The sequence below is a fragment of the Anthonomus grandis genome, chromosome 3, assembly GCF_022605725.1.
Source record: "Anthonomus grandis grandis chromosome 3, icAntGran1.3, whole genome shotgun sequence".
NCBI lineage: Eukaryota > Metazoa > Arthropoda > Insecta > Coleoptera > Curculionidae > Anthonomus > Anthonomus grandis.
Genome location: NC_065548.1, coordinates 31,214,762 through 31,242,746, shown reverse-complemented (window position 1 = coordinate 31,242,746; position 27,985 = coordinate 31,214,762). Strand labels below are relative to the sequence as shown.

The window sequence follows — 27,985 nt, the reverse complement described above, 5'->3', positions numbered from 1 at the left end:
GTATCATATGTTTAAAAAAATAATTTTAAGAATTTTCGTAATCAGTCATATATCCGATAAAAAAAAATTAATTTGGTTCACAGAGTGTGTTTTCTATCGATAATTCGCCAATACAGGAATAAATAAGATGCTTGAATGATGCTCAAGTTTTTACAAGTTAAAGTTTTTTTTAATTGTTTGATTTATTATCTGTGAAAATAGCTGTCTTACAGCTCTACAATAATTATGGATATGCTATTAGTTATTGAGGATTGTAATAAAAATTAACGCAAACCACTAAACATTTACTGCTATTCAGAGATGCCTTCTCAAAACTAATAGTTTTACTTCTGGAACTGCCAATTAAGGACTGTAACCGGCAATAAGGACTCATCAGGTTATTATCACACAAACGAACAATGTTAACATTAAAAATACAGCTTTTTCCACACCATATTTAAACCTTTTTTCTTCAGATCTTGAACACCGATTGGGCCTTTATCATTTTATTACTGAAGAAAGAGACCATATCTTAAAACAAGTTTAACGAATAGTTGTATATACTTGCAAATTCACATCATGTATGAAAAAAGCCACGGCTCATTTTTAAGATGACGTAGTTCGTAGGACTTACACTTTACTACCTTACAATACCCTGTACAGGTACTTTGCAGGTGTGGTATAGTTCTTAGTATGTGTTCCGAAATATTTGTTGCCTCACAGTGCCTCACACGTACAACTTATATTTATGCCCAATAGTTTCTGTTTCCTTTCTGCAAAACGACACGACGGGTCAGATCTTTGTTCTACACATACATTTTATTAAGGTATCCACTAATTGCATTTACCTTGTTCAAAGCCTTATAATTATTCCCAGTTTTTCCCTTTTGAACGGTAAATGATGTCTGACGATTTTGTGGTCTATGGATCTGTTTATAGTATACATTATTAAAACATATACAGGCCAAAACTGATGATATTAATTTTAAAAGAAAATTTATCGAATCAGAGGGTCCAGATCTTACAAACAAAATCTATTTTCCTTGTCATAAGATTCTTAAGTCGCGTAGATATTGTGGGGTGACAGCAATCTTTTTTCACTCTTCTACCAATAATGGAGGATTCTACAATATAAGAAACTAAATTTGCCTTTATTTATTATTCACCCTAATTTTTGTGTCTTGCTAAATTAAACAGGGAATCCGCATATTTTCACTGTCACTGTAAAACTGTTGTCTGTCTACGCCACTAAAGATTTTTTTTAAATAATTAAAAACTTAGATAAATATTTTATGTTATTGTTACTCATCAAAATTATTAACGGTTTTCTTTATCTCTGTGAAAAAACATGCGTTATCAATCTTTTGGTTTTAGGATGACAAAGTAAAATGCTTAACTTTAACATTAACTAATAATATTTAAAACCATCTTTTGGAAGCTTTTAAAAACTGGGACAGTATTAAAATGTGAGCTGCAGAAGGTATCATATATATTGTATGGCTATCGAATATGCGACTACGAAACTTATTCGGACAAAAATTTTCGACGTTGCTAAGAGCTCAATTGTAAAAAAGGAATTGAGGTGGGTGCGCTCTTAATTTAAAATTTTATGTTGTACAATTATAAAAATAGTTAAAAAAAATTGAGGATTTTAACATGATCTTTAAATTAATTTTTGTATTTGCTACTAATAACAATAATATTTTCTTACTATTGGATATAAGTTAATTTAACATTTTTAATTAAAACATTTTTCAACGTCACGCGAAAGAGGTTTGTCGATGCGATCTAGAAATTCGACTTGATTGGACATCGATATCGTGTGCCCCCTTCCTCATATAGTATTTGGTTGTCTAAAAGTATTGACTAATATTGAAGTACTCAGTGGTGGGAGGTTCCATTTCATTCTTTTATAAATGAAATCAGCCATGTTTTATTTACATGCGTGCCCCTTACCGATACCCCATAGCAGCAGATCGGATTCCCAGAAATTAGGTAAACGGAATAATGTAATTTTTTATTATATTATACGTAGAAAAGAAATGTGAACAAAAGAGACGTGCAAAATTTATTAATTTAAAATTAAGACTTACTTTCCTTTGGATCTTTTTCTTGGAAAAAAATACGTATAATAGAATTGAGATATATAATAACATTGAGACCCAGTGATAATAGATTTATTAGATATTTATAATTTGGAACCACTAAAAAGTCTTTATCTGCGTAAATACTATTAACAATTGTTTCCAAAAGTTCTTCCTTCTACGTCCTCTCACAATCCACATTTCTATTTTTGTGGTACTTTTTTTCCACACTTTCCTTTGGATCTTTTTCTTGGAAAAAAATGCGTATAATAGAATTGAGATATATAATAACATTGAGACCCAGTGATAATAGATTTATTAGATATTCATAGTTTGGAACCACTAAAAAGTCTTTATCTGCGTAAATACTATTAACAATTGTTTCCAAAAGTTCTCCCTTCTAGGTCCTCTCACAATCCAGATTCTATTTTTGTGGTACTTTTTTTCTAGATTATGGAACTGATAAACCAATACTCAAAGCAACGTGGTAGAATCATTGATTTCAAAGAGATTCTGTATGGATATTGGAGGTTAAATCCACTTTATGGAGTGGACCTGATTTTAGATCTCCTCCTTACATATAAAAAGTATCGAGGGCACAAAATGACTGTTCAAGTAAGGAGGCATGCATACGTTCAGCAAACATTTACTGGTAAGAATAAAGAAAGCAAAAACATCTACGTTACTAATTGGCTTTTATCTTTAGGAACCTTCATTAGAGAAGCCTTACCAGAGAGCCCTAGCAATGATAATACTATTATCAATAAAGTTTTTAACCACATCAGTAATAACCTACCTCCTCTTCTTTCCTTTTCCTCCGAAACCTCGTCAGAACCCTTAATACATCTTCTATTACCTTTAAGTGGGAGATATGAAACATTTGTCCGCTTTCTTCATATGTACGAGGAGATCTGCATTCAGAATTGGGAAAAGACACATCTGATTATTATTTTGTTTCACACTAAGGACCAACCCGAAGAATTTAATAATACTGTGAAATTAGTCGAATCAGTTAATGATAAAATTAAAAATGGGTTTAGTGGCGCTTACAAAAACCACCAAATAATTGATGTCATTGAATTTGGATTGAATAGCAGTTTTGCAAGAGGAGTTGCTCTACAGCGGGCTGTAGATACTTTACAAGATTCTGACCTAATGTTGTTCATTGATGTAGATATTGCCTATGATCGTACATTTTTGCAACGCGTTCGTAAAAATACTGTTCTAGGTAAAAGTGTTTACTTTCCTATACTTTATAGCCTTTTCAATCCAAAACTTTTGGGAAAAGATATATCTGTCATTGCCAATAATGTGCCATTCTTTACTACAAATAATACTGATACGAATAGTGGATACTGGCGGTCTTCTGGATTTGGTATGGCTTCAATGTATAAAAAAGACTATCTTGCATTAGGAGGATTTGATACCAATATTCAGGGCTGGGGGAAGGAAGATGTAATGTTCTTTGAGGAGATTGTGCATAGGCATACCCATAAATTAGTGAGATGTGTGGATCCTGGTTTGGTACATATTTTCCATGAAGTGAAATGTGATGCCAGTTTAGCTGCCGATCAAAAAATTATGTGTTTGGGGACCCAGGCAAATACTTTGGGATCTTTAGCAACCGTACAAAAAATGTATGAAAGATATATTAAAGGAAAATTAAGATAGAAAAACTAACTCTAAGCTGCTGATAATTCAAAATGAAGTCTTTAATAATTAATATTAGGCAAGTTGATTTGATATTATTTAATTTATACATCTCATCGATGAACAATCTTGTTTTGCTATATTGTATGATTTGTAGTCATTAGTAAATGTATTTCGTTCGTAAACAACCGTCTGTAAAATACTCTTCGGATTATTTCGTTCAGTCATACATCGTAAGCAAAATTATACTGAAATGTAAATAATATTAAGAACAATAAAACCTTAATAATCATTTTTACTTAAATTATTTATAAAGGTAATCTGTTTGCCCTATGTAAACATATTCAGAAGAAATTTAGGAACAATGAAAATTATACATTTGAATATCAGCTAACATACATCTCTGAAAAACACAATCTCACATAATTTTGACCTCAGGGGTCATTATTCACAAAAATAAACGAAAGAAATTATTTACAAATACAATTATATAGGTTTTAAATAGTCTGTGATGCTCAAATTTATACCTGTATTATTGATATTGTCACTGCTGTTTTTCCTATAGTTCCTATGTGTTATAATAATTATTGATTGTATATTTTTATACGGATATTTATGTAGTGCCATATTGTGAGTTCATCCACTCATGAATTTTTTGGCGTAATTTGTAAATAATTTAAATTGTAGGAAAAATATTGTTAGTATAAATATTTTATAGAGTTTTTTTTAATTAGCATAAAAAAAATTGTGTTTCTGTCCATAAAAATGTTATTAAATTTTTAAGTATGTTACTAGTCTTTTTATTTTTGAATATTTTTTTATAGACAATGTGAAGCGATACGAGTTATGTCCATATTTTATTTTTTTGTGCTAATTGCAAATAAAATGTATTCGGATGCATCAAATTACGGTTTACCGCAAATCTTGCTTTTTTGACGTGAACCCTCATACGTTTAGAAAAAATAAACAAATAAAGAACCTGGCTTAGGCACTCGTTTTAAAAAACTAAAATATTTTTTTTTAATTTTTGCTCGAGTAACTTATGTAAGAAATATATTTTAAGTGTGAAAAAACTAACGCTAATGAAAAATTTATTAAGACGGTTAGGCAAAAGTCGACTCTGACGAGATGGACGAGAGTCCGTTGTAATGCAAAATAAAAAAAATAACTGTAACAAGACATGACATGTGGTCCCTCTCAATTTCTTTATCTGACACATTGAACTGAACCGAAGTACTCATTTTGTATGAGATATCAACACCGTGGCATAGAAAATATATTTAAATTTCTTTGAGTAAAAGGTGTATATACATTCAATGGAGTATTCAACCCATTGTGAGAAATAAAATTATTGGCATTCTTTTAAACTAGAGCCTTAAAAGTAGAAGGGATTGTCTTGCAAAGACCTCGCTTCTAGCAAGACGCAACAAACTCATAGATTATATTCATATAATTAACTAGCCATAATGGAAGTATTAAGTACTATCCAAGTGTTTTTCAAACAGAATTATATGATATAACCCAGACCGCTGAATGTTACTAATAAAACGGTGTAAAAAGTTCTTACATTATTCAAACCTCGTCTCATATTAGAACTAGCGAGACACTGTTCTGGAAGCCTTCTCTAAAAACAATGGAACCTAACTGGTCAAGGAACGTAACCACAGCGGTGGGAATCGAATCGAAAATTAGAAGGAAGCGGGCTAGAGTGTGCCGTGGCCTTTTTGGATCAACGCCGGGATGCTAACCAGAACTGCATTTTATGACAAGAACTTGTCAGTTACCTTAATAACTTTTTTAACTAATAAGGAATCTAAAATTTTGGATGCGATTCTGAGAACCCATTGAAGCATATCTAAAAATAATGTTAAAAATGTCTTGTGTGAAATTTAAGAGGTTTATTCGTGCAATATATACAGGGTGACCGGAAAATCAACGATAATACTGAAGGGGCTGATGGAGCAACTCATAAGCACCCAAAAAAACATAAAATGACCTTAATAAAAATCGATGGTTTTTGAGATATTGGCGACTTCCACTAAAATAGAAGTCACCAAAGACTTCCCTCGTGGATAAGATTATCCATTGTCACGCCTAATAAATTGATATTTTTTAGAATTGTTTTTTTAGCTTTGCAACACTGAATAACCATTTTACTGATCAAAGACAAACATTAAACTAAACAGCCAAAACATTCGAAAATGAAGTATTACTTATTTTTATTTTAAATACCTCAACTTTGACGCCTCATACTAGACCAAAAAACTGTACTGCAACCTGGCTAATAGCCTATAAAGTTAGCTTATTTAATCTACTTTTAAAATTACCCAATATGTTTTAAAAAACGATTTACTGTTATTATGATAGAGTGAAAGATAAACCTAAACAAATTTTTAAGTTATGTTTAAAATGTTTTTATTTAACTTAAAAATTAAAAAACTGAAGAGCGAAGGTAATTCTTATCACCAAAGCAATAACCATTTTTGGAATTTAGTGTGGAGTTTTCCGTGAACTAACAACTGTTTTTGCCTATATACTAACGTTTCTATTACCTTTTGCTTTGGATTTATTTTTGAGTTTATTTTTCTGCAAAATGTTTTTTGAGCTATTTGTTTTATTGGTTAATCATTTATTATGCTTTTGCCGTATACCGCCCAAGAGTCTGCAGGGAATGCATCTCATTTATAGTGAATGCAGAGGAAATGCTAGCAGCAGCTAATCTTTATTAAGAAACATATCCAAATTTGGCCCAATATCCTGACTATCGTGTATTTAATAATGTACACCGCTCATATTCCGAAGACAGGATGCCTTATGCTCCTAGTTAGAGAGGGAATACCTCGTATTGATTATGTTGACTAAGTCTTAGAAGAAATTGAAAATGATTCGTATACTTCGGCACAAGTAATCCAAAGAAGAACCGGTATTCCGAAGTCGGTAGTAAACGACATCACTAGGCGATTTCAATATCTCGTATATCACGTTCAACGGATGCAAAGTCTACTGCCTCGCGACTACGAACCACGCCTATAATTTTACCGCGAAATATTGCAAAAAAATCAAGAGGATCCGAATTTTTTACATAAAATACTGTGGTCAGATAAAAGTACATTAAAAAAGCATGGCTTTACGAACATGCACACTTATGCGTTGGAAAATCCCCACTCTATTCGAGAAGAAAGGTCGCAGTACCGATTTAAGGTAAATTTGTGGACCCGTATCTGGAAGGGGCGTTTAATTGGCCCATTCGAATTACTAGAAAATTCAAACTGACAGGCTTATTCAGGCTTCTGTTAAAACGATCTACCGATTCTTTAAGAAGATGTTCCTCTGGCCAGTTGTATTCGGTTGTGGTTCCAAAATAATTATCCCCGGAACATTATGCCCATGAAGTTCGTCGATATTTAAACCAAATTTACCCTAACAGATGGATCGGCCGACTTGGTCCAATTTTATGGTCTCCAGATTTAAAAAAAAAATCTAAGTGAAAAATATTGTATGAACATTACATAATTATAAATTTTTTAATTTTTTTTATAGATAGATAGGTAGATAGGTTGATTAGATTCATCTTTCACTCTATCGCAATAACAGTAAATCGTTTTTTAAAATATATTGGGTAATTTTAAAAGTAGATTAAATGAGGAACTTTTTAAGGTATTATAGCCAGGTTGCCAGCTCCAATTTTAGGTATTAAAAATAAAAATAAGTAAAACTTCATTTTAGAATAGATGTCTTATTAAATGTTTTGGCTGTTTAGTCTAATTGTCTAATGTTTGTCTTTGATCAGTAAAATGGCTATTCAGTGTTGCAAAGCTAAAAAAAATCTAAAAAGTATCTATTTTTAAGGCATGAAAATCGAAAATCTGATCCAAGAGTAGAATTTTGGTGACTTCCACTAAAATGCCAATATCTCGAAAACCATCGATTATTTACTAAGGTAATTTTATGTTATTCTGGATGCTTACCGAATTAGCAATTTTTCGACGCGACAACGTTGCAAATTGCAACGCAACGTTGCATTGTTACGTTGTCTCAACCGTAGAGACAACCCTGTTTTACACCAATTTGAAAGAGATTTTTTTGGATGTCTCAACGTTATGCAGTGACTGACCGGTTAACTTTCTTAACGCTTTTGCAACGTTTTTAGAGTTACTGATTTTTGGACGCATGGACGCCATAACGAAATAAAAATTTATTATTTTTTTAACAATAAACTAATAGATCAAGCAGCAACTTCCTTATTAATATTTGTTTTGTATATAGTTTAATATAGTGAATTATAAGGGTAAAATACCCGTTTTGAAAGATTTACAAGCACCTAATTTATAAACGAAACAGCTCTAGCCCTAAATAACACGCGCGCCCTGAATTTATAGCGGATTTCGAAAAAAGAGTAAGTAATTTTTTTTATTGGTAGAAACCCGTTGTCGGTATCCCTGGTTGGCCTGAAGCAAGAGGAAGAATGGATGGACCTAACCTAAAATTTTAATATTTCAATTATTGTTTGCAGTTTATTGCGCGTATGCAGCACGTTTTTTTACAAACTTTAATAAACAAAAACTTTAACTTTTGTAGCGTTTTATTTTTCTAATTCTTATGTTCACTAACGCTCCATTGATATTTCATTAATTTCAATAATTATATTAATAATTTCAGTCAACTTCTTTTATCGATATTTCTTTAAATTCACACTGTCAATGACACATTACTACAGTAACGCATCACTCCCCTGGTTTAATTATTCATGCTGTCTGTTGACGGTCCGTCACTCTTCTGGTTGGTCTTGATTGATGTTTTCTCTGATTGGATTGACATTGACAGCTTAGGCGAGAGGTGGGGTCGTTGCTTATTTAGTCGGTACTGCATCCTTTTGGTACTGCATTCGGTACTGCATACTTTTAATTACTCTATGGCATCCATTTTTCGAGGACTTGTTCTCGTGTTGCAGGTAGAAGCACACGTAAAAGGCCAGTTTTTTTTTTTATTTCCGAAGTTTGTGAAGCAGGAAGTGGCCAATATGGTTTATAATTTATAGTCCTTAATCTTGTTCCTTTAGGGAACTGTTTATTTCATAATTCTGGTGCAGGATGCCCAAGATTTTAATGGATAGATAATAAAACTTAGCAAGGTGAGTGTGTCACATTTTGAACGCCATTCATTTTTATCGACAGGGAATACAATGGCAATCGTTGTTTTAGGGTTTTACTTTTCCGTTTTCCTCTTTGTTTTTCTTCAATTGTTGATGGCTGCAGGATTTTTGATTTCCCCGGGAAATTGCTGAAAGCGGTGGAGTTGGAGCCAGAACTAGAGCTAGTATTAGAGATTCCCAGTCCAGATAGCTAAGCTACAAATGGCATACATTCACAGTCTCGATTTTGAAGGTTAACCGTTCATTTCTTGGAGGAATATACAGGCCAGTTAATTCCATTTATTAAAATATTACTAATCATAGATTTGTCTCATTTATTTAAATTTTTATTAATATACCTTTTATTTCAATTTAATCTTACAAATATTTAATTAATGTCATGAATTAATATGTCAATTTCTTATCTATAATATTAGTTGTTTTTTGTTCAGTATTTTTCAGTACCCTTTTTGGTAATTAAGTAGATATAAAACGGTTAAGGCTGATATGCCTTAGGTAAAAAGGTTCATGAACTTTCCACTGCGTAATACAAATATTTACTAAAAACTTTAATAGTTGCAATTTATTTGTGAGTGCTGAAATCTACCTAGTAGCTTAATCATAATTTAAATGTTACTCTTGACAAAACTTATTTTATTTAATCATATTGTCAAACGAAGATAATTCATTAAAAAACATTTTAAATTTTATTTTATTAATATAAAAATCACTTAAAAATATTCGTTCGGTATACCAGGTCATTTACCCACAAATTGTGTAAGTAACAATTTCCTGATTGCATGATGAAATAACCAAGTCATTTCCATCGTAAAAAGATTGCAAAAGTACTTTGTCGACAGAACGATGGTTTGGAAAAAACCGGAAATTCTGCTGACAAAGAAAATTAACACTAGGGTACGACGAACGAAATTTGGCAGAGTTACGACCGGGTCTCGGGCAAGAAGAGGTAACCGAAAGCAGTGCGGAAAAGCTTTGTGAAATGTTTGCTCCAAGAATAATAATAATGTAAGTACAACATTTTATCATATCGAAGAAGATCACAATTATTGTCACTTTATTAAGTTACGTAACATTACTTTCACTTTAATTATAGAATTCGCTACATATTCCCATGTACTTAAATTATTAATCCTGTTATGTCGATCTTAGTTTATCTCTTGTCAAATTAGCTCTTTTATTTGGGTAACTCTACTTAAATCGTTATAATTATATTTTGCTGTCAATACAAGGTATTTAGTAAACTATATTTTGTTTAAATGCTAAAGCGTACCTTAAGGTCCCAGTTACATACAATGTATGTAACCGTCACACGGCCTTGTCCTAGACCGGGCCAACCCCCGGTGTGACATATGGTGGAGGCGCCGTCCCTTTTTCCTTTTTTTTAAGCGAGACATGTTAGTTTTTTTTTACTATACAGTTTAGACATAAAGTGGAGGCACAGTTTATGTTCTTTTCTATACAGTATGATTAAAAATTTAATTAAGATCTTTTATTTTTATTTTTGATTTGCGACATAAAGAGGAAATGACAGAATTAATAATTTTAAAAAATAATTTAGAGATATAAAATTTAATACAATAATATACAATAATTGCGGTCTTCGACATTAAGGTCTATTTTATTTTATTTTTTTTTTTGACATACTTCAGTAGATATATCGAATATATATGAATATAGGTAATACTTTAAATTTAAGTTTTTTTAATTCAGCGAATTTTATCATTCCATTTATTATTTATTTCATAATTTATTTATAAATTAAAGTGTATAAATTTAACAACGTCGGCAAACAAAATTTTGCGCTTACCAATTATCAGTTTAATCTTCGAGCTAAACCGAACGGCTTCCACTTATCACGAAATAAAATCTCTCCCACAAGGAATGTCAACACACTACCACACATTAAACAACTCTTCTTGACACGTCGAGACATATAAACATTCATTAAATATACATTAGAAGAATAATGCGTCTCCGTTCTATGGCAGGATTCGCACCTCCAGACACAACGATATTCTCCCATAATCCGTAACTATTTAACTAACTTATAAAACCATAAATTAAACACAAGTTAATAAGCGCTTTTCGATAAATTCGCAAAACTAACAGTAATTGGAGAAACATGTACCAACTAAGAGGAAGTTTTATGTTACCAACAAAGTCACTAATACGTCATGTATAAAACTCTTAATTCTGGGAAAATAATATATTCATAAATTATATATATATACTTATATTATTTTATTAATATATCGATGTCTTGTCACAAGTAAAAAACCTAAAAAAAAAAAAAAAAAAAAAAATATACAAATAAATGTCGTTATACTGTTAACGCTAATGAACGAAGACGGGATTGTAACCCGCAGTAAAACAAAGAATAAAGTCAAAAAACCAGGTCCCTTAGATTTTTCAAATATTTCCGAATTTAACTCCAAGCACCAAAGCTCGAGTGCTAATGTATTTGCTTCGGCAGTGTCATTAAAAAGGGCACCACCAAATTCAGCGAAAGTTTGTGGTAGCCAATTTACATTTGATTTGCCATTACACAAAACAGGTAACACAAAAAGCAGTTCTACACTAAACCAAACACCGAGATCCTCGACACCCAGACCTACATCTACAAAATCAAACGATAATTTAAATTTAAAACAATCAAACAAAATAACACATTTTCAAAAGCCAAACCCAGATTTTGACTCACAAGAAGATACACTGGTCCAAGACACATCAACACTAAACACGACTTCAGAAGAAGTTCAATCCACGAACACAACTGTAATTCCTGTAGGAAATAACCAAATTCAAGTAACAGCACACACAAATACACCGCAACACCCTAACACTAAAATGGCAAATACAACTCTCGAAAACGCTCTAGCTGAGACAAAAAATCCAGCTACTCCGAAATTCATAACCCCACCCTTTTTCGATCCAAGCTTAGACTCGCCAATAATATTTTTATCAAAGTACGAAAAAACCGCTTTAAATAATGGTTGGAATGACGCATATAAAATATCCTATTTAGGTAATTTCTTAGAATCACCGGCAAATTTTTGGTATAGGGACTATTCAAGTAACGAAAGAAATAAACCCAAAACCTGGGAAGAAATTTAAGAGGACTTTATAAGGGAGTACAGTGGGGACCAACCACTAAGAAAAATAAAGTTCAGACTAAATACAAGAAAACAAGCGGACAACGAAGACATTAAAAAATATTATTATGATATAGTTTCGTTATGCCATGAAGTTGATCCAAAAATGACATTCGAAACCTTCAGGGATCATTTTGAAAAAGGCCTGCACCCATCGTACTATGAAACGTACTACCTAATGAGTTCAAACGAGTTAGACCACCAACAGCTGAAAACACTAGTCCTAAAACTAAGTGAAATAAGAGAAAGAGCTTTGGTTAACCAAATGACATCACAAACGTCATTATTAAGCATAAGTGGAGAAAGGTCAGGAAGTACCAATACTAAACCACTAGAAGGAACAAGCTACGAAAACAAAAATCAAGGGCGCTCTAGGCAAAGGGGAAGGCCAAACTACTATACAAACCAACACTATAATTGGAATAGCACACGGTATAATGAAAACCAAAACATAGCAATTAGACCTTATTATAATGGAAACCAGAATACAGGAAATAAGTTTTATTACAATGGAAACCAAAACGTAGGGAATAGGCCCTATTACAGAGGAAACCAAGCTTCATCATATAGAGGGTCAAGAGGGCCAAGAGGCAACACTACACAATATAGGGAGAATCATAACCAAAATTTTAATGCAAGGTACAGGGAAAGAGACAACAGCCTGCCAAGGTCACCATATAGATCAAGACAAGGCAACAGTCTCCCAAATACAAGAAGCAGAGATGGCAGACCACGCTGTACTACATGCAATCGCATTGGGCACTACTCATGCGAAAACGAAAACAGGAATGTCAGATTTTCAAGGGAGTCGTCCCCAAACGAAACCGGACGACTCCACTAGAAAGGGCCGAAGGAGTCGTCCTATATTCAGGGGCCAAAGCGCACCAAATTTTAAGTGTTAGAGGTTTAATTAATAAGGTAAACAAAATAGATATAATTTTAGATACAGGATCGAGTCAATGTGTAGTAAACAGTACCTTAGCAAGGGAAATTGAGCCCTTAGATTTCGAAAAAAATTTAATTGCAGCAGGCGGACAGAAAATCAGTACGCTAGGTACTTCAAGAGTCGATATTAGGATAGGAGAGCTGGCTGGACACGTAATGGCATAAGTGGTAGACAACCTCTCAAAGCCTTTAATATTGGGCACTGATTTCCTATCAAAAACACAAGCTAACATAGACTACGGTAGGGAAACAGTCACCCTAAGAAAGGGAAACATCGAGACGACAGTTAAATTCCAACATGCGAGGTGTCAGGCAGAAACGGAAGCGACGATAGAACTCGAATTGCCACTGTGTTCATTAACGAAAGAATTAGCAACAACCAGCTATAAAATAAGCGCCAAAGAAGACTACACCTTAAGACCAAATATCGAGACTCAAGTACAATTAACAACAAACTATAACACCCCGGAAGAAATATTGGGTATGGATTTTACACAAAATGACGCATTTTTAATCCCAAGAGGGATGATTTGTATTTCAACACCGCATTTTATCGAAAACAGCTTGGTAATGAATGTCGTAACAAGGCAAGCCCACCCAATAAAAATACTTAAAGGTATGACACTGGGGTATATAGAAAAACCTTGTATGTACAACCTGGTAGACTCCTCAATGCTCTACATAGAGACAGATGAAAGGGAAGAAGAGCAAGTGACATTGGCCGACCACAAAATCAGCCATATCCGAGACACCCATATAAAAGCACAGCTTAAGGAACTCCTCGAAGAATTTGAGGACGTATTTTCTAAATCTCCAAAGTATATGGGACAAACGGACTTGGTAGAACACGACATAGACATAGGGGATTCACAGCCGATAAAGCAAAAGGCATATAGGGTCTCCCAAAAAGAGAGAGAGATTATAGACCAACAAATTAAAGAAATGGCAAAACATAATGTGATTCGCCCTAGTCAGTCAGCATGGTCAAGCCCTGTAGTTCTCGTAAAGAAAAAATCCGGAGAAACAAGATTTTGTGTAGACTACAGAAAACTAAATGAATGCACACAAAAAGTTAATTGGCCAATACCAAATATAGACGACATCATGACTTACTTAGGAAAAGCCAAACATTTTACTACCCTTGACATGTTCTCAGGATTCTGGCAGGTCAAAATCACAGAAAAAGCAAAACAATATACAGCATTTCAGGCACAAGGCCACGGTCTTTGGGAATTTAATTACATGAGTTTTGGACTATGTAACGCACCGGCCACGTTCCAAAAACTAGCAGACAAAGTATTCGAGGACCTAAAATGGAAAGAAATACTAGTATATATAGATGACATCATAATATTTTCTGAAACCCTAGAAGAACACCTTAAAAAATTAAGAAAAGTATTTATGCGACTTAGGCAGGCCGGACTTACGCTAAAACCCAGCAAATGTGAGTACCTAAAAGAAAAGATTAATATTCTAGGATACACAGTTTCTAGCGAGGGCATTCAACCAGACGAAAATAAAGTAGTAACAATAAAAAAGTTCCCAACCCCTAAGACAGTAAAAGATGTACAGAGCTTTTTGGGACTCTGCAACTACTACCGAAAATTTATTAACAATTTTTCAAGTATAACCCACCCACTACACAAAGTGACACGAAAAGACATTGGGTTTATTTGGAACGAAGAGCAACAAGAAGCATTTGAAACCCTAAAAGGAAAGCTTATAACAACACCCGTTTTAGCCCATTACAATCCAGAAAAATCTAGCGAGCTCAGGGTAGACGCCTGTGGAAATGGCATTGGAGCCATCTTACTCCAAGAGGACGACGAACAAAAATTACACCCCATAGCATACGCCAGCAGAAGTCTCTCAAAGGCTGAAAAGAATTACACCATCACAGAACTAGAAGGACTAGCAGCTATATGGGCATTGACATATTTGAGGCATTTAATATATGGAAAGCCCGTTAAAATAATCACCGATCATCACGCACTCTGTTGGTTGAAGTCATTAAAGGACCCAACAGGTAGGCTGGCGAGATGGTCGATAAAACTGTCGGAATTCGAATATACTATCATCCACAAGAGCGGGGTATTCCATAAGGACGCTGATTGCTTAAGCAGGTACCCAGTACTACAACCAACAACCGATATAATAGGCGACATAGACGAGACCCCCACATTTTTATTACAATCCGACGACATTGGCAAACTACAAAGAGAGGATAAGCAACTTAATACACTAATAAAGGCATTATTACACCCAGACAGCGTGTTAATTGGAGAAAGGAGACGAGCCAAGAATTATAGGTTAGAAGAGCAGGTTCTTTATAAGGTAAATTTAAGCTCAGACGGCAGGACAAAACTCCTAGTAGTACCAAAATCCCTAATTGCAGAAATAATGTACTCTAATCACTCAGAGCCCTTAAGCGGACACCTAGGTACGGCTAAGACACTGCATAAAATTAAACAAGGATTTTATTGGGAAGGACTACAGAAAGATGTAGAAAAATTTATTAAGGGGTATCCTGACTGTCAAGCAAGGAAAGGACAACAAAATAAAAAACCAATTGGCCTGTTGCATCCTATACCCGTAGGAACACCTTTTGAGAAAGTGGGTATAGACCTACTAGGACCTTTTAGAAAAAGCAGCAACGGAAAAACAATGATCATAGTAGCAACAGACTATGCTACACGCTGGGCAGAAACCGAGGCCCTCCCTAGCGGAAAAGCAGGGCCCGTAGCCAGATTTATACTAGAAAAAATAATAACACGACACGGTGCACCAAAGCATTTATTAGGCGACAGGGGTAAAGTTTTCCAGTCAGAAATAGTACGAGAACTTTTAAAAAGAATGGGCACAGCTAGTCAGTTCACGACCGCTTACCACCCTTCGACTAATGGTCTAACAGAACGGCTTAATAAAACTCTAGCGGATATGATTGCCATGTATACCAATACCAACCAAACAAATTGGGACCAGTATTTACCCCATGTGACATTTGCTTACAATACATCGAAACAAAACACTACAAGGTTTTCGCCTTTTATGCTGGTATACGGCAGAGAACCCATCCTACCGATCGAAGCAACCCTAATGCCGCCTCCCAACCCCCAGGACAGTAGTGAAATAAGAGATAAAGCACTACTATTAAGAAATTTGGCAGTGCAGAATATCCAGAGGAGACAGGGTATCGATAAACTACGCTACGACACCAAACATAGACATATAGAATACGCCGTAGGAGACCAGGTGAAAGTATTCACCCCTATAAGAAAAGTGGGGAGAAGCGAAAAACTACTTTTAAAATGGTTCGGTCCATACTATATAACTAAGAAGACTTCAGACGTAGATTACGAAATTCAAAAGGGTTCAAATAAAAACGCGAAAACAGATATAGTTCATGTCAGTAGAATACTCCCTTATAACGACCCCTGGATCCCAGACGCGACCCCAAATGTACAATAATCGCCATAAAAATCGAAAAACTCTGTAATGTAAATACGTGACATATATAAATTTATATATATAGCACCTCTTATAGATTCTTTTTTTTAGGGTACATGTTCTATATTACAAAATATATACGAACATTTTTTTTTTTCTTAATGGATTCTGTAAACAGGAGATACAACTCAACTTATTTATTACATTATTTTTAGCATCTAAGATAAATATCATGCTAATCATAAATATCATGACCGCATTACAATATGCAAAATAATCAAAAATAACATATCACTACAAATTAAAGAACCTAAGACTATAGTCGGTTAATTAGTAACTTAAGGTGTACAAAGCGAAACCCTACACACTTAAATTCCTGACGGCATAGCTTATTTTTAATTCGTAGCAATATATAGTTGTAAAAGCAAAAAACGCTAAATGTTTAATATAATAAGTATAAGGGGTATATATAACGGATATATAGATATAAATAGATAAAAAGTTCATGCAATACGATAAGCTCATAGCTTGGGAAATATTATTTCATTATATGCATGAATATTATAGTATTGGTACATACGGTTAGATTAGGTTTGATGTGAGTGGGACACCTGGTCCATATTGACTCACTCCTAAGTTTATTACATATAACTAATATATAGGTTAATTCATAGACAAAGGGAATAACATTCATATTTTAAGTTAAATAATGAAATTAAATACGTATATATATAAACGTAAATATATACTAAGTATAATAAACTCAAAGTAATCAATAGGTATATTAAATTAACTTTAAATAAGTAGATAAATATTGATTAGTTTAGATACGTAAAGAAACAAATATACATAGAGTACAAAATGTAATGTAACGCAAAATACCTTACAAGTTAATTTGAGATAATACGAACGACATAGGCTATAATAAATTACTTTATAAATCCCTTAGAATGGTAGGATATATAAAGAACACTATTTAAAAAAAAAAATATATTTTAATGCTATTATTAGGTTAATCACTATGGTGCTAAATCAGGCGCAGAACATGAAGGAAGAACAAGATTACAGAGTTGAGGTAAGCGCGGGAGCTTATTGGAAACCACTCCCAGCGACAAGAATCTATGAAGCTACAGTACCATTGACATATGAAACGGAATGGACCGAGGATACCGATGACCACACGATGGATGTAGGAAATCTCAAATGCAGCCAATTGCAAACGAACGAATGCTTCGTAATAAATAGTATAAATGGACTAAATAAAGCATTCTTCAAAGAATTAACTTTACTTAACGAACACTGAGGCATAGCACCACTAAGAAACAACGAACCATCTAAGAGAGAGAAGAGGTCTCTAGACTTTATAGGCTCAGGATTATCATGGTGTTGCGGAGTAGCAACATTGCAAAAACTAAATATGGTCGAAAACTCAGATGACGAGATCAGGAAAAGGCTAGACACAATGTCACAAGGACTGTCCGATACCGTAAAACAAATGAGCGAAAACTCCAAATACTTTCAAGACTATGAGAAATTAGTCGCAGCAACGTTCTCGGACACGGAGCTAAGGATAAAGAGCATAGAGAGGTTCACTAAACAACTGGAAAATAAGGTGGCAAACACGACAAACGAACAGGAATTACTAATAATGACAAACCTCTATAACGGATATCTAAACCTAAAAAGGATGGTATTACTAGTAAGGACTCCCGGAGACAAGCTATCGTAAATTCATGTAGACACCATAAAATACCGGCGGAAATTGTCAACCCGCAAGTCCTAAAAAAGGATCTGGAGGATTTCGAGTCAAAAATCGCAAATTCAGAACAAGGACTGGCCATCCCTACATCTGAACTAGCAGCACACTTCGAAATGCCCATATGTGACTGTTCCTTTACAAAATCAAGTATATATGTTCACATAAAAATTCCAATAATTAAGAAAAACAGAAATTGGCAACTACTAGAGTTAATAACCACACCCTTTGCTTGGTATAACCAGACCTGTATTATACGCCACCAACCGCTATACATTGCAGTGTCCAAAAACGGAAATAACGAGGGCGACTTAAGACAAATATCGGGGACAGGCCTACATGAATGTAAGCCATACCAAAATAAATTATGCTATTTACCTAGATTCTCAGCAGACATCCTACAAGGGCCTGAATGTGCGAAAATCCTATATCAAGGGGCAACAGTAAAAGAATCAAGCCAGTACTGCCCAATGGACTGCCACTCAGCAACATCGATGACAATATCCGAAATTAAAGACGAAACTTATGTCATTACCCACCCGAAACAGGACATGACCATCTCTTGTGATAAAAGTAAGCCTCAGAAATTAGACACGACATTAGCACGTCAAGGCTCTATCAAAATTTTCCTCCCATGTAAATGCCACCTCAGCGTAGGCAATGCAGTTATTATACCTGAAAATTTCCATTGTCCAGAAAACATGACTACCAATGCAATAGTAACCCACATAATACCTGCAACCTGGTCAAATCTAAATTCCTATATCCTCAATCCCAACATTATTAGTACCCCACCACTCTACAAAAACATTTCCGAATGCCTAAATACAAATTGGACACTAGAGATACCCCATCTTAACCTCACATCCAGCGATAACACCTTAAAAAACATTCTAAAATCAGTAGAGAAAAACTATCCAAATGTAATCACTTATGGTGATACACATAGCTTTCACGGGGACTCATTTTTTCTAATTTGGAACATAACCATTTCAATCTTGGTAGCGTACATCCTAATTAAACAAAATAGAATAGCAATAGTAGCGGCAGTTCCACAAATACGTGGAGAAATAGACTGTCATGAAAAAAACCCCTCAACAAGTGTTAATCACGAGGCTCTCTATATAATAATTTACACTTCATGTTTACTTTTCCTTCTATTCTTATTTACTTATATTTTATATATAACGCTCAGATACTTCAAAAACAAACCAAAAAATTTAACTACAACCCAAAATCTCATGTCCATTAGAAATGCAAAAACATTTGACGAAACAATATTATACCCAATCCCCGACCCAGACAATGACCCCGAACCGAGCGTCGAACCAAACGCCATGTCAAGGTTCCGGCTAGATATAAAAAATAGTGCTAGCCTTTTATCACTGTCCCCTGGTAAAAAAGTAGATGCTAGTATAGAACGCATCGAAATAGAATAATTACTTATTAATTTACGCAAGCTTGCATATAGTTAGTATATACTGGGGCCCCTCTGAAGATGATACATTTCACCATGTTATTTAAGCCTTAATTGTAGTCATGACAATCTAAACAATTTAAGGATAAATATCATAGTAATTTGCAAATCACATCAGAAAACGTATAAATAATTTTGATAATACGCGCGTATATACATATTCGAAATGAAATTTATTGAAATAATAATATATTGAAATGAGATGATAATGGGGAAATATTATAAATATATCGCCGGTAGGCGAGGGACAGCGAGCCTAAGGCACATAAATATTTAAGTAGAAGCTAAAAAGAAAACATATTATTAAAAATAATGTAAAAGAAAGGGTCTAATTAATAATCTATAAAAGTTAAGAAGACATACATAAATAAAAGTTATTTAGAAGAGAGGGGATAAACAATTAATGAATAAAAAATATATTTTTTGGGTTTTCTATAAATAAAACACTTTGTTATCTAAACTCGAAATACAAGAAACTTCAAAAGATCTGAGACAAAGGAAAATTAATAAAATTTGATTATGAGTCAAATTATCCTAAAATATATAATACAAAAATTGCGAGGAAGTCAACAATTTCTCAAGATATGATATAAAGATTTAACATGAAATCAAAATGATTAAATATAAAACCATTAAGCACCATATAATAGCACATACTTACACTTTGTTCTTTCTTTACATATAAACATACCATGAGATGCCACACGTACAATTTCGACCTGAACAGAAAATAAGGGTACGCTCCTACCAGAACCACAGAAAGTAGCCGATGGAACCAGAACCAGAGCCAAACAGGAACACCTCACATCCGCGCACTGCCTTGTTGTCAGTCCTGACCATCCCAATCGCAGACAGGGTGATGCCAGAGCCATGGCCATCCCAGGACAAGCTAAGTTACCACTGCGCCAATGGTCAAAGTCCAAACTTGCCCGAACTCACGACGCTACCAGCAGCGGGTTGAAGTGTTCAACCTATGATCTCCAGTAGGGGATGCCAACATTACGAATCATGGATTCAGCTGAAGATTCGGCAGGGGCCATCCGTAAAACACAGTAAGCTTATGGGATAGCTCACTGGAAATGGTCAAGAAGGGACAAAACAAAAACCAAAAGTTTTGTCACGCCACAGCAGCTGCAATGAAGGAGTCTCTGCCTACAGGTTCCAGGAAACCGACGGCGTTGAAGGACTGGTACAAAACAAGGGAGAAGTCAGGCATACAAGGGGGTGTCATGTGATGTCGCAAGGGTTGCCAACGGACGAATGGAGGCGTCAAACCCGTAGGCGTTCCAGACGAGGAGTCAGACATACATGGGTGAAGGTGTCCTAGGACGACACATGGAGGCGTCAAACCTGGAGGCGTTCCAGACGAGGGGCAGGCGACAACGCTATGAACGTCGCCGCGTCGCTACGGAGACTACGTAGTATTAAAAAATGTGGACATCAAAAGCGATAGTTACTTTAATTGTAGTTAAAATTTAATGAATAATAAGGGTTCAGCTCTAATTAATTATACGTTATTTAGGTACATCGTTGTTCTGATCTTACTAATTGTAATTTTTTTTTTCTTCTGGGTCTTCTTCGATCATGATTTCGATTGTTAACAATAAAGCTGGAGGCCAGCTTTTCTATGCCCGGATATGTCAAACGAAGATAATTCATTAAAAAACATTTTAAATTTTATTTTATTAATATAAAAATCACTTAAAAATATTCGTTCGGTATACCAGGTCATTTACCCACAAATTGTGTAAGTAACAATTTCCTGATTGCATGATGAAATAACCAAGTCATTTCCATCGTAAAAAGATTGCAAAAGTACTTTGTCGACAGAACGATGGTTTGGAAAAAATCGGAAATTCTGCTGACAAAGAAAATTAACACTAGGGTACGACGAACGAAATTTGGCAGAGTTACGACCGGGTCTCGGGCAAGAAGAGGTAACCGAAAGCAGTGCGGAAAAGCTTTGTGAAATGTTTGCTCCAAGAATAATAATAATGTAAGTACAACATTTTATCATATCGAAGAAGATCACAATTATTGTCACTTTATTAAGTTACGTAACATTACTTTCACTTTAATTATAGAATTCGCTACATATTCCGATGTACTTAAATTATTAATCCTGTTATGTCGATCTTAGTTTATCTCTTGTCAAATTAGCTCTTTTATTTGGGTAACTCTACTTAAATCGTTATAATTATATTTTGCTGTCAATACAAGGTATTTAGTAAACTATATTTTGTTTCAATGCTAAAGCGTACCTTAAGGTCCCAGTTATATACAATGTATGTAACCGTCACACGGCCTTGTCCTAGACCGGGCCAACCCCCGGTGTGACAATATCAACATTATTCATATTTTAATTCATAATAAATTATTAACATTTAACAGATTAGAAAATGAGGTGTATACATATCTTTGATGTAAATATAATTTGGTTGTATTGTTAAGATATTTTTTTTTGCCTCTTTAAATCTACTTTATCCCGGGTCGTTTAATTGTTAATTGAAACCTATATACCAAGTGTTTTTCTTAGTTTTCTTCATTTATAAAAAAAAACTAAGTGGCGCCCTCTTATTTAATAGTTATAATCAAGATTATATTCTTTAATAGCCAGTCATAAGTGAACCTTTGAACAATCCCAAGCCTCCAATAATTCTGAGCTACCGTCTGCAAACTCTTGGCAAAATAGTAACACTGTAAAGTTAACGCCACACTTTAAAAAAAAAAATTTTAAGCTCTTCAAAAAATATAAACTCCGAGAGAATGGAAGGACATTTTAAAGTAGTCCACATGTAAAAATTAATATAAACCTTTTTACTGCTATCTTCCGCCACTCGATTCTACATAATCCATATCAACTTCAACAACAAAGTCTTTATATCTCTTTATTTTTTAAAGCAAAATAAAAATAATAAATCCCAATTATTCCAAGCAAAACATGAATTATAAAAATAAAAATGTAGATTAAGTAGGTCAAGTTAAATTGAATATCTTTTCTTCCTTTTATTCTCTCTACCTTTGTTTTTCATCTTCTTCCTAAAATTCTTAACATGTCAAAAAGCACCCTCTACAGCGAAAAATGCTCAATACAGACGATCAAGCTATGTAATACCCATTCGCTAACGATGAGGTAAGGTTGTTCTTACTGGGTTTTTGATTCGAAATTCGAATTGAAATTACACGTCTTCACATCGTTGTTTTAAGTGTAAATTACTACTGCTACCATCTATAGTAAAAAATATGTTGTAAAAACAGCAAAGTTTACAACATAGTTAGAACAGTTACGATACAGGTCCAGTACGTCGAAGTTTGGTCGAAAATAAACGTCGTTGCAAAACCAACCAAATTTTGCAACGTTGCAAGTAGTAAAAATAAGAGTAATCTCAACTTAGGTGACTGCAAATAGTTACTTGGGTACGAGTTGCTCCATCAGCCCCTTCCAGTATTATCGTTGACTTTCCGGACACCCTGTATACCACACTCGCAGAAATATACTGACCTGCTCCCTAAATCTAAATGTTAATAAGCAAACTTAAAGCTTTTAAACTATTTGTATAGTAGTAAATAGCGCTGTTTTTCTCATCTCGTATCCCCCGAATTCCCTCAGAAAGAGTTTTCTCCGGAAAAAGTCTAAGTTGTTATGGCTATTCAAACCAATTTCTATGCGCTGGTCTCTAGTATACGTATACTGAGCGACGGGTTCTATTTAAATCTTTTCCACCTCCTCATATTTTTGGCGATGTATAAACTGCATTGCGATCGCACTTTTCCAGGAGACTCTTTAATTTGTCGTCCCCTGAATTGATTCTTAGCTTCAATAAATGTAATAAAACACCCTCATCTGTTTGTTTTCCCTTAAGAGGCATATCATGTGTACCGCAAAATACTATACAAGAAATAATTTATGACAATATTTGTCTATTTTCATCGATTGCTTTTTGGTGTCCATTTTGCAGTTGGATGTCTACAGAAACATTTTCAAGAACATTTTTTGCAGCATTTGTCGCTGTTAGGTGAAGGTTGCTCGTTGCAGTTTTCATGTATATTTTTGAGCTCTATATATGGACTGACCATAAATGATCCCAAAATTCCTCTCACAATGTTGATGGCGGAGGGAATAAAACAGAATGCTTACAAAGAGCACTTTTAGTCGCTTGGAATATACTAGCCATGGTGCATATTGATCCAACCAAGCATGATTATATTTTTGCTTGCATCACTTTCAAAATCATAACTTCTGGGCGGGATCCAATGATTTACTAACAACTCTCTCTTCTTTTCTGTATATAGCTGGGTAGCCAACCCAACATAACGACCCAGATCATTTTCATGATAACCATCGTCCACTCTAATTTCAGAAACGACGTTGATGTCCTTTGTTGGGCCATCGATGGAGAATAGTCAGCAACAGATATATTTACAGGTTCTGCTGGAGAACGTGACCTTTTTCCAATGTTGGCATGCAATGATCTTGGCATTACATGAGTAGTTTTATCATGGTTATCATTTTCATCGCTTCCGCTTCGATTGCGATATTCAAAAATCGTTAACTTTGTGGTTTGAACAAAGAAATCAAATAATCATAATGTTTAGGTTTTGTTTTGACTCATCTCTTTCAAAGAATTTCCTGATTACTCTGTCATCCAGATGACATTTCCAGTCACTAATTGTTGCGCAGCAAACGTAAATTAAATCTCGTGTCGCCGCAACTAAACTAAGACACATTAAATATTTGCTCGTATTAAACTGTGAACTGAATTGAATTGTATTTGTTGTCTCGTCGTCTTGTCAAACTGAATTGCCTTGCTCTGCCTCATGATCCCGCTTATATATTCAAATATTCTTGCTACCGAAAGTATGAGAAAGTATTCTAAAAATGACCTGTTGATTAACAGAATAGTGCAAAATCTATAAATGCATACCAAGCTTGTACTATGCAGTACCCTTGCACTTCCTCATATACAGTTTTGTTCTACACTACTATACAGTGAGGATGCGCAAGTTAGAACAAATTCATTTAAAATTCAAGGGTGTATTCCAAAAAAAAAAAACGCTCGGATACGTTGACGCGATTTTTTTTGATGATAAATTCATGTATACAGGGTGAACCAAAAATACAACGACCATCAACTTCAATTTTTTAAATGGAAGCACCTATTTTTTCATTTATAATCGCATGAATAGAGTATGTATTACTTTACGTAAATGTCAGTAAGTGTCAAGTGCAGTTGCAAAGTTTGAAAGTATGGTGCGTTTAACTGAAAAATAAAAAATTTACATTTTGATGTTGGCAGGATATCGCGACAAGACTCGAACACAGGCCGAAGTTTCCGATCTGTTTAACAATAAGCACCCGGAGTTTAGTTTAGAGATTTTGATCATGTTAGAGACAAATATGACCTGGACACTGCAACCTACATAACTCAATACTGACGAGGCAAGTTTTTTTTTAAATGGTTCTGTAAAAAGGCAAAATTTTCATTATTGGGCACCAGAAAATCCACACTGGAGTATGGAAAGTCACACACAATTTCCCAAGAACTTAAACATGTGGACAGGAATTGTTTGCACGTCAATTGTGGGTCCCTATTTTATTGAGGGCGCACTTACCTCTAAAAAAGGGTTGAGAAGAGTTTAGAGTTGCTTCAAAACCAAATATTACCTAGTTTAATTGCACTTTATCCAAATGGTGAAAACCCGACAGATTCTGTATGGTTCCAACAGGCTGGAGCCCCTCCCCACACTATTCGTGAACAGTACGAGATTACCTTAGCAACATTTTCCCAAATAGATTGATTGGAAGGGAGGGTTTTATTAAATGACCAGCAAGGTCTCCAGATTTAACCCCATTGGATTTTTATCTATGTGGTTATCTAAAATCTAAAGTTTATTTTGATAAGCTTGAAAGTTTAGAAGAATTAAAAAATATTTAGAGCCGAAATACAACAAATTCAGCCTCAAACAATAAGTAAAGTATTACAAGAATTTGAATATCGACTGGGTTACTGTCAGGAAGTTATTGGTCAACAATTTGAATTTATTTTAATTTTTTTGTTTTGTTTTTTTTATAAACTGTTCCAAAAATTCATGGTTATTTATAAAAAAATTAATCGAAATTTCTTAATAAATATTGAGGTTAGGTATAGGACATGGTATACAAAATATACTTAAAATTTTATACACAATTAAAAAATAAAATAAAAATGGATGTCTCTATTTAAAATAAATTAAGTTGATAAACGTAGCTCATTTTTGGTCCACCCTGTATACATTAATTCATCATCAAAAAAATCGCACAAAAAATTAAAATGAACGTGTCCAAGCATTTTTTTTGAACACACCCCTGAATTTTAAATGAATTTGTTCCAACTTGCGCGTCCTCACTGTATAACTGTTTAAAAAACTGTTTTTAAACACACCTATCAAGACTATGTTAGATGTTCTAAATTTGTTATCCGTTTAGTAAAGAATTGTTTTTAATGTTAATTTAATTATATTCAAATTAAAAAGATGCATTTTCCTAAATATACAGGGTGTCCCAGAAGTCGACGATTAAACTTAAGGAGGGGAAGGAGGAGGTCATTTAGAATCTAAATATCTATATATGTGGTTATCAAAATATTGATGGGTAAAAAGTTATTCACCTTTTTGTATTTTTTATTAAAATTGAATACTGCGAACAATAAAAGAGTTATGCAAAATAAACGCGGTAAACTACTGTTTTATTTTTGATTATGTTTAATTCTTAGGGAAGTCCTTTTAATTTTAAAATAGTTTCAAAAACTCGAATGGCTTCTAGTCCAAAAAAAATATTTAAAAACAAGTTTTGATTTCAAGAAATCTTAGTAAGTTTTTTTAATGGATGGTGATAAAAATAAATTACCCTTTAAAAAACTGACCCGCCCTTAGAAAATCTTGAGAAATTATTCTAGATTCTTAACATAATAATAAATAATAAAAACAGATTTGTTTTACCCAATTTCTAATGGAAAATACTTTACTTGTACCAATTCTGTTAAAAATCACAAAAACTTTTAAAGGTTTTTATTTATTACCAATATTATTAAGGTAGGTATTTACCTTAATAGTAGAAACGTTAAAGTTCAGTTTAAAAATATTTTGAATATTGTGCACTGTCCTTTTTTGTTGAGATAAAAATAACAAACGATTTGGTATTTTTCAAATCAGTCTTAGGTACGCTTTCCTCCATACTGGGCTATTACATTTCGACCTTTGCGATTAATAAGTACCTACTTTCTTTTATTTGTTAGTTCAGCTATTAAAGATGCCTTATGCCCAACAGGAATATGCAGAAATGCATTATGTCTACGGGTTTTGTGACGGTAATGCTCGGGCTGCTGCTAGAGAGTATAGGGCACGATTTCCTAACAGAGCACATTATCCTGATTACAGAGTGTTTCAAAATGTTCATAGGATAAACGTGAATGGTCAAATTCCTGGCCAGCATTTGCCCAGAGAAGGAAGGTCTAGAGTTGATATTGGTGAAGATGAGATAATAAATATGGTAGCAAAAAATCCGACTATTAGTATTCGTCGTATAGCAAGGCGTTTGAGATTATCATCTTCATCGGTGCATCGTATTTTGAGAAGATCTCTGTTACATCCATATCATGTGCAACGGGTGCAAGCATTGTTACCCGGAGACTATGCCACAAGAGGACGATTTTGCAGGGATATGATATATATGCGCGATATGATATATATACGTCGCAACAGAACCGACCCTCAGTTTTCCCAAAGAATTTTGTGGAGCGACGAATCATTGTTTCAAAGGATAGGAATATTTAATATTCACAATTTACATCATTGGGAATATGTTAACCCTAGAATTGTGCGCGCTTCCCGTTTCCAACATCAATTTGGAATAAACATGTGGGCTGGAATAATTAAGGGTAAGTGAATTGGCCCTTTTGAATTACCAAGACGACTCAATGGCGAAAGCTGCCTCAATTTTTTACAAAATCATTTAAATGGCTTACTAGAAGACGTATCCTTAGAAACACGTCGAAACATGTGGCTGCAGCATGATGGAGCTCCTTCACACTACGCTCGAGTAGTGAGAGTTTATATCAACCAACAGTTTCCAAATCGTTGGATTGGAAGGGGTGGGACTATCCGCTGGCCACCGCGGTCCCCCGACCTTAACCCATTGGACTTTTTTTTGTGGGGTTATTTTAAAGAATGAGTTTACGCTACAGAAAGTCGCACTGAACAGGAATTGTGTCAAAAAATAGAAGAAGCGATCAGAGTGATCAATAACAACCAGGGGGCAGTGGCGGCTTGTGAGTTTTTGGAAAGGGGAGGCTAAAGGATAAGTGC

At 34.2% G+C, this 27,985-nt stretch overlaps 1 protein-coding gene across 2 annotated transcripts in view; it reads left to right on the top strand.

The window, feature by feature from the left end:
- Window positions 1–27,985, top strand: part of LOC126734377 (chondroitin sulfate synthase 1) — a 493,776-nt gene that overhangs the window by 113,515 nt on the left and 352,276 nt on the right. Inside the window, exons 7-8 of one of the 2 annotated variants that reach the window (XM_050437976.1) lie at window positions 2,514–2,715; window positions 2,770–3,745. In XM_050437976.1, the coding sequence (XP_050293933.1) occupies window positions 2,514–2,715; window positions 2,770–3,734 (1,167 nt within the window). In that variant the 3' untranslated portion in view covers window positions 3,735–3,745. Of the gene's footprint in view, window positions 1–2,513; window positions 2,716–2,769; window positions 4,505–27,985 lie in introns of those variants that run through there. The other variant, XM_050437975.1, reaches the window with a different exon arrangement.